Source organism: Meles meles, chromosome 2 (genome assembly GCF_922984935.1).
Source record: "Meles meles chromosome 2, mMelMel3.1 paternal haplotype, whole genome shotgun sequence".
NCBI classification, from domain to species: domain Eukaryota; kingdom Metazoa; phylum Chordata; class Mammalia; order Carnivora; family Mustelidae; genus Meles; species Meles meles.
In genome coordinates this window covers 9926601-9935417 of record NC_060067.1, presented here as the reverse complement: position 1 = coordinate 9935417, position 8817 = coordinate 9926601, and the positions used below count along the sequence as shown (strand labels likewise).

The window sequence follows — 8817 nt, the reverse complement described above, 5'->3', positions numbered from 1 at the left end:
CATGCCATTCAGAGTTTTATCCAGGGTAACTTACACACAGGGGCAGTCTGGCAGCGGTCAGACCACGGGACAATCAGACAGCACTCCTATTCTCCGCCCCTATCCGGACCTTAACCTCCAGCTTTTATGGAGCGAGGCGCACAGGGGTGAGGTCACAGGGTAGTTATCTAAAGTGGCACCATCTGCGTGCGAGGGGAGACCAAGACGGAGGACCAAAGGCGGAGTCTGTCCTCAGCACTCCTACAAGGAAGCTTAGTGCCGCCCGGAAGCAGATGGGCAACTTTTTAGGCTCTTGCCACTTACCAGGATGGGGGAATTTAGGAAGCAATTCAAATACCTAGGTGAACTTTCTGATGCTTTTTGCAGAAACTGATAGCACTTTGGTTTAGTTTAGAATGTGTTTTTAATGGCAAATTCATCAAGATTTAGATGATATGTAATATTTATCGAGAGCAAATTCTACCAAGCCTTTGCTTGGTAGGCAGTATTTTAATTAATTTTTGAATAATGTCTCTAGCTCAGATTAAGTTTCTCACATATCAGAGCCCAAAAGGAATGTTTTCTAATACTAATTGATGTGTTGACAAAGCCTACCCACCCTTGGGTGGTTTTTATATTTTATTGCATTTTAAGTAGCTTTTTACTACCATTATCTTCAGTACTTTTGGAACAATTGTAACAAACACTTTTTGGTTGTCCACCCTTCATCATGCTTCAAGTAATTTTTTAAATATCATATATTTAAGTAGCTTTTTCATGATAAGCTATGTTTAAAGGAATAACGATATTTTTGCAAAGTATATTGCAAATATATGGAAAACATTTTATTTGCTAATAATCTGGAGCATTATTTCACTACTGGCCATTTTCACAGAAATAGAGAATTAGTAGTCTTTCTTTAGTTTTACTACTTACTGTTTGTGAAGGGAGGGTGGACATAGCTAAAATTTTTCAAAACCATTGACCAGAGATCATTTTTAATGAGTTTGTCCCTCCTATTAATTTTAGAACCTAAAGTGGTTTTTAGATTCCTCAAACTATGTTCTTTACTGCCATTAACGGGACTCAGTGACCATGATTCAAACCAGCTGTGGACCCTAGAGGAAAGCTATGGTTTGGTCACAGGATGTAGATGAGGAGGAGGATGGGGACAATGTAAGGGCAATGATGATATGTAATATTTATCGAGAGCTACTACGTGTCAGCCCCACGCTAACAACTTTACTTTCTTGTTTCTCACAGCAAATACGCAATGATGTTTGACAGTTCTGCCTCCCATTTTAAAAGATGAGGAAACTGACATTAAGTCTGGTTACCTGGGGTCGTTCAGGTATAGAGGTACAGGGGCAGTTCACACCTGCCTTTGCCCTTTAAACTGACCACGGATCTAGTGCCTCCCGTGACATAAGCAAAGCCCCACCCTGCACGGCCCCACCCACCCCCGCCTTGATGCCCTGCTTCAGCGCCCACTCCCGAGTCAGGTGTCACGTATTCCCCGAAGTCCTCGGGGAATAAGCGTTCTAAAGCTGTTGGACAGCTTCTCTTTAAAAACCACTCTTGGGGGGCGCCTGGGTGGCTCAGTGGGTTAAAGCCTCTGCCTTCGGCTCAGGTCATGATCTCAGGGTCCTGGGACTGAGCCCCGCATCGGGCTCTCTGCTCAGTGGGGAGCCTGCTTCCTCCTTTCTCTCTGCCTGCCTCTCTGCTTACTTGTAATATCTGTCAAATAAATAAATAAATCTTAAAAAAAAAACACTCTGGGGCTGCACACTCAAAAGACAAAAGTCCCCCTTCCCCTCCCTGTACATCCCAGCGTTATTTGCCCTTTGCCCTCCGCATCTTCATAGCTCTGCGGGATGGATTTAAGCACAAAGCCACCGCTCCTAGTCTCTCTCTTTTACGACTGAAAAAATGTTATGATACACCTTGGTGTGAGGCTAGGAGACACGGTCACTTTATTTGAGCCTCTTCAGAGAAAGTCCAAGGAACCAATGAATTTGACACTATTTGAACTTGGTAGAAGGAAAGAAAAGTTTCCATTACTCAGTAAGGAACCTAAAGATAGAATCTAGATAGAGCCAGGTCTATATTTTGTTAACATTTTATTGCTACGTGCTCCCAATACAACAAACAGCATCAGTAGTGTACACTCGGAGAAAAAGGAGTTTTCAGCTTCGCAGAAAAGGAAGCTCGAAGATGAGAAGTGAAGAAATATGTACATCTTCATGGGAGGTGTATGTGTGCGACCGTCTTTCTCTGCATTCTCCTGTGGACCAGATGCGTACATATGCAAGCAAACTAGAGAGAATTTCATTCTGGGGAAGTTTTCAGGGGGAAAAAAAAAGACTTCTACTTGAGGCTCAGAGGTTGTTTTTCTGTCTGGAATTCAGCTTATTCCTTTGAACTTTAAAAGCCTTGGGCGAAGTAGCAGATTGTTTGGCGGTAGAGAGTCAGTAGGTGAAGCTGAGTTTACTGTGGTTAAAAGGCAAACATCCTTGCAGGAACTGTGCTGGGAGAGGCTGACATCTCTCGAGTTCGTTTGCATAATACAGGTTCAGACAGTTCAGGAACTGACCTCAAGAACATTGTGCTCACAACACTTTTTCTTTTTTTCTTTTAAGTATTTACTTCTTTCATATACTTAAAAAAATGTTTCTAATTCCCTATTTCATTAAACAGCTATCTGGATCTATACTATTTAAGGTTCCATCAGAAGGGAAAAAGTCATTAACTTTGTATCAGCTACTTTAAAAATGCAAAAAGTTTGCATGAGGTCAAATTTTGTTTCATATTAGCTCTTTGATTTGGTTGCTGTTGTTTGCTTAAATTTCTCCTCCATGCACAAAATGTGCATCCCTAATTTTGTCTCTCTAGTTTACCAAAATATGTCACTGATATTAGGGTAAATATTTAGCACATAAAAATACTATCAAGAAAAAAAATCGACTTTTAATAAATATCTTCAGTTCTGAATTCTATATACAAGTACTTTACATCTGCTCCCTGGAGAGAGCATTTCTGGCTTCACTGGGAGCAAGGTGACCACTGACATAAATTACCAGCACATGACTGCAGTCAGATGCATTGTGGTTGTGAACATTTGAATATGGACCATGCAGAAAATAAATATTGCGACCACGGACAAATACTTTCTTCAATCTTCCTCCAAAGGCCCAAAGCCCTATTATACTCGGGCGTCAATTCTAGTTCGAGGATGCTTTTCTCAGCTACCAACATACAAGCAAATTATCTGGAAACATTCTTCTTTTGTTACTATTACAGTACGTTGAGTATAACCCTTTGCCTATGTCGACAAAGGGAAAAGAAAAATCAGCCCAAGAACACAGGACACTTCAGTGGTGTCTACTGAGGTCCTGATAAGAGGGTTTTAATTTTGGCTTGCCCAGGCTGACTCACTAGTCTCTGGCCCTGTGACCACTAGTAGCCAAACAGATCTTTCCTAATCTTTGTTATTTAAAAAGTGGGAGGTAAGAAGGAAGCTGGGATCTGTATATCCACAGCATTATATGATTTTTCTTTTTCTGTAACTCAGGTATCACACTGTTGATCGGACAAAGCCACACAACAAAAACCCTTTGTACTGTCAGTAGCTACAATTCTAACTTCTTATTCGTAATATTCGGCTTCGAAAATCGACCCATAGCACGTCAAATAAGGCAATACTCAACAACAGGCACCTAGAACATCCAGAAATGTAATATAGTAAACAATCATTTGAGAACACATCTCTTAAAATAATACTGATTTCTGCAATATACAATATTTACACAACAGCTGCAAATCCGCTCATACAATACTTCTAATATAGATAAATAGGAATACAAGTCTAAGAATTTTTTGCTCCATTTCCAAAATATTTCGTTAAAGTGTAAACTGTTGGCACCTCTTTATTTTTAGTGTAACTTCTTAAAAAAAAAAAAAAATCCACCGATACACATAATTGGTTCCAGGCCCTCTGCTGCATTAGAGAGGGACTGACACACTTAGCAACTTACTTTCCTTCTATTAATAATCTTTGGTGCTTTCTTCCGATGACTTCTGGCAAATGAGTCAATGCACAAGAGGAGGATGAAAGCAACTAGAAAGTGAACCAGCACTTTTCGCTCTTCCGCTCACAGACAAGACGAGTTGAGAGTCTGCAGAGATTTACTTTCAACACGGAGACTGGACTCGAAACCAGCTGTATGCACCGCAGGGAGAGGGAGCCTGTCCGGGTTCTCCTCTGCTTTCTGGCCTTCGAGGTTCGCTTTCTCATCTTTCCAAAGCGGCCGATCTGACCGGACGTGTCTTGTCAATAATTCTGTCATCTTTCCTTGAGGTTCTGGCCTGAGAAGCAGCACCCAGGGACTCGCTGACCGCGGCCGCTTCCGAGGGGGCTCTGAGCGGGCCGCTCCTGGTGGCCGGGGACACCAGTCTCAGAGTCTTACTCCCCGCTTGCATAGCTCTCCTTTGGGGCAAGTTAGCACCATCGGGTTTACTGTGTGGCCTGGGACCCCCCGGCGCAAGCAGCCTGCTCAGAGACTGCTTCCTCTCGGCAGGGGGCTCCGAACGGTGAGGAACCGAGGACGTAGGCATCGGGAGAGATCCAGGGAGGTCGGTAGGGTTAAAGACAGCATCGCCGTGAGTTTCAGCAGCTTCTGGAAGGTACGGTGGCGGCAGGGTGCTGCCGCGCTTGCTACAGGACTCACAGCACAGCTTGTTATAACCCGGTATGGAGCAGTACCGCGCCAGAACCTCCATCTGACAGAAGATGGACTTGTCTCCCAGACACGGCTCATCTGCAGAGGATAAAAGACAGAATGAAACATACATCTAAGCAGAATAAAAGGGAGAAACGGAAAGTTTCGGAATATAAAAAAATTTAAGTAAAATCCGACATGAACTAGAGTTGTCCAAATGAGACTTTGCGTTAAAAATGTGAATGTCGGGCGCCGGGGTGGCTTAGTGGGTTGGGCCTCTGCCTTCAGCTCAGGTCATGATCTCAGGGACCTGGGATCGAGCCCCGCATCGGGCTCTCTGCTCAGCAGGGAGCCTGCTTCCTCCTCTCTCTCTGCCTGCCTCTCTGCCTACTTGTGATCTCTGTCTGTCAAATAAGTAAATAAAAATCTTTAAAAAAAAATGTGTCAGTGGTGAGAATGGGAACTGGCACAGCCACTGTGGACAACAACAGCATGGATACTCCTACAAAAATTAAAAATATAAGCACCATATGATCTGGTAAGTCCTGAAAGCATGTATCGGAAGAAAATGAAAACACTCTTTCGGAAAGATACACACACTCCCATGTTGACCGCAGCCTCATTTGTAATAGCCAAGATACGGGAAAAACTTAACTGTTCACCAACGGATGGATGAATGGATAAAGAAACTGTGGTATATGTATATAATGGAATATTATTCAGATATAAAAAAGAATGAATTCTTGCCATGTCGACATGGATGGACCTTGACCATGTTACATTAAATGAAGTAAGTCAGACAGAGATGGACAAATAGCACACGGTCTCCCTTGTACGTGGAATCTAGGGACAAAAGCTCCTTGATACAGCGAACAGATTGGTGGTTGCCAGTGGCAGGGGTTAGGGGAGGGGGTGAAATGGGTGAAGGGGGTCAAAAGGCAGAAATTGCCAGTTATAAGTGTCATGGGCATGTAATGTACACATGGTGACTACAGTTTATCAGTATATAATGCTGAATTGCATATTTAAACACTGCTAAGAGAATAGATCTGAAGAGTTCTGATGGCAAGAAAAAATAATTTTATAACTATACATCGTGATAGACATTAACTAGACTTAAGGTTGTGATCATTTTGCAACATATAAAAATATCAAATCATTATATGGTACACCTGAAACTAACATGTTGTATGTCAACTGTATCTCAGTAAACAAATATGAACATTTAGATAAATTCACTAAAATATGCAGTCTTTTTCTCTGCAAAGCACTTGAATTGAACACCATTTTAATATCTCCATCAAGTCTGCACACGGAAGGTACTTATCTCTTCCTAGTAGGAACCTACATATGATTTTAGAATGAGAAAATGGGATTCATTTTGCCACAAATATTTTTTAGGATATAAAGGGACATCTCTTTTTTTTTTTTTTTAACTTTATAGTATTTCTGGCTTTCTAATAGATTAGTGTCTACATTAAGTTAAAATCAAAATAAATCCTGGGACGCCTGGGTGGCTCAGTTGGTAGTTGGTTAAGCGTCTGACTCTTGATTTCGGCTCAGGTCATGATTTCAGGATGTTGAGATCAATCCTTGCATCAGACTCCACGTTCAGAGGGAAGTCTGCTTGAGATTCTCTCTTTCTCCCTCTGTCCCTCTCCCTTGCGCTCTCTCTCTCCAAAATAAATAAATAAATCTTTAAAAAATAATAATAATAAATAAATAAAAAGCAAAATAAATTCTAAGGACCTGTTGGAACAAATTAAATCTTAAAAACGTATTATCGAAAGAAAAACCAAGGTAACATCCACAGTCAATGCAATAGTTTCATTTTTACTACAGAATATTCTCAGACTATTTATTATTTGAAAGCATAAATTTGGGTAAAGTGTGCCAACTTTCTTTTGAATCATTCATAGTTTTTAAATTCCATATGACTGAATTGATAACACTTTAAAAAGTACTAAAATAACAGTCATAAAACACTTGATACATGTGTGACCGCACTCTTTTTTACCATCTTTAAATTTCTTAAAGTACAGGTTGTAAGAATTAGATTTCAAAAACTCCAAATGTTGAGCTCATGGACACATGAATTTATATTTGTTTTCAACCATTTTAGGGCACATCCCATGCAGAGTCCACGAACACGGTGCCACAGAGAGATACTAATCCTATGCCTGATCCATAACACGGTGCCACAGAGAGATACTAATCCTATGCCTGATCCGTAAACACAAAGAATTGGAAACTGTGGTACTTACGTACTAGAATCATTTAAAATTACAAAGTATTATTGGGTCATGCTTCACTGCTAGGTAAGGAACCTGTATACAAATTTCCAAGGAAATTAAAGAATCTTTCTTTCTAAAGTTTGAAAAAAAAGGACAGTCAGTTGGCAAGACCAAGAGAGAGCTAAAATTACCACCTATATCTGTTACCGATTACCAATTCTAAAATTAATGATAAAACTATCCATTAGAGTAATAGCATGTCCCCTTCCCAAATTTTGGAATGACCTGTGTCTGTCTGGCAATTACAGATCTAGTAGATAGCATGACGCGTCTGAATATTGCATATTAGCTAAGGTGATCATCTAATTATGTTGTGAATGCCTGCATGTCACATTCATGGGTTTCTCCTCAAATACCCTTATTTCTGAATTACTTTTTCTATGCCTATATCTTAAAATAAGGATATTAATTTCTTCTTCCTGTATGTTTAAGGTTCTAGGCCCGGTGATGAGAGGACTTTATTTGACCCTGTACTCTCTTTTCCCTCTGACCCCTAACCCCCTTTCTGCGGCCCAGCTCAAAGCATGACCTCGTCTCTCTGTGTTAGAGAAGGAGCTCTGGTATGAGTCCCCTCTCTGTGTGAGCACCTCGGCACTGCAAGAACTAGTTCACAACACGGGTCTAGTTAGGGCCGGACAGAATATGCTTCTGTATAGAGGAGGAAAAGGATGAAATATTCCGAGAAAAAAAAAAACAGATAAGACCATAGGGATGCATTCACTTTATGGCAATTTGTCTCAAGATAGATGGGAAGAGCTTAACAGCAACAAGGAAATAGTACAATCAAAATGGGGCTTAGGGAAAGGATTCATATGACAAAATCAATCACTAAAATTGAGGAAGCTTTTGGGCCTTCTTGTTCCATGCCCACATCATTGTAGAGGTTCAGGAAAAGGGTATTACATACAGTCTCAAAAAGTCGTTTGATTTCAATTGCAGTTTGAGACCAATTGGAATTATTACTAATTGAAATGTGTGATAGAAACCTACGGCCTTTTAGACCTCACAGAATTGGCTGCCGGGCCTGGATTTCAGAGCAACACAGCAGCTGAAAGACGGTGGAATCCCTAACACAATTATGCCATCTCATCTGTACCTCTGTTTTACAGTTAGAAAGAACTTCTTTTAGCTAAAGGAAGAGAATCAAGCAATTCTTGCTGACAGTTGGGCATATTTGCAGAAGCACATGCCTTACCAACTATTAACAACAGTCAAGTCCACTCACAAAATTTTTAGCCTCTTGACAGTAATACAAATGAGTAAAATACTATCGCAACAGTAAACTTACAGCTTCGAACTGGGTAAAGTTTGTTCTATTGGCTTTGTCTTGTGTTTTATATTTTCAAATGTATTTTCCAGAGAAAAATGATTAAATATCTAAGTCCTTTGTCTCCCTCTCATGGCCATACGTGATCTTGCTACCACACATTTCAAACGAAAATTTATAATGAAATGGTTTATAAGGTTTAAGACTTCACTTGAAATTTCATAAAAAAAAAAAAAAAGACATTTTTGAGAGGCAGCACAGGGGGTTGTGGGGGGCAGGGAAGGGAAAAATGAGACAAGATGGGATCAGGAGGGAGACAAACCATAAGAGACCCTTAATTTCACAAAACAAACTGAGGGTTGTTGGGGGGGTAGGGGGGGTAGGAAGAGGGTGGCTGGGTGATGGACATTGGGGAGGGTATGTGCTATGGTGAGTGCTGTGAAGTGTGTAAGACTGACGATTCACAGACTTGTACCCCTGGGGCTAATATACATTATATGTTCATAAAAAATTTAAAAAAGTGGGGCGCCTGGGTGGCTCAGTTGGTTGGGTGATGATT

At 40.8% G+C, this 8817-nt stretch overlaps 1 protein-coding gene across 1 annotated transcript in view; it reads right to left on the bottom strand.

Moving 5' to 3' along the window:
* Positions 1 to 2115: 2115 nt before the first annotated feature.
* ADAMTS3 (ADAM metallopeptidase with thrombospondin type 1 motif 3) overlaps positions 2116 to 8817 on the bottom strand; it is a 225541-nt gene continuing 218839 nt past the window's right edge. The window contains exon 20 of the mRNA XM_045992326.1: positions 2116 to 4796. Coding sequence (XP_045848282.1) covers positions 4270 to 4796 — 527 coding nt within the window. The 3' untranslated portion in view covers positions 2116 to 4269. The remainder of the gene's footprint in view (positions 4797 to 8817) is intronic.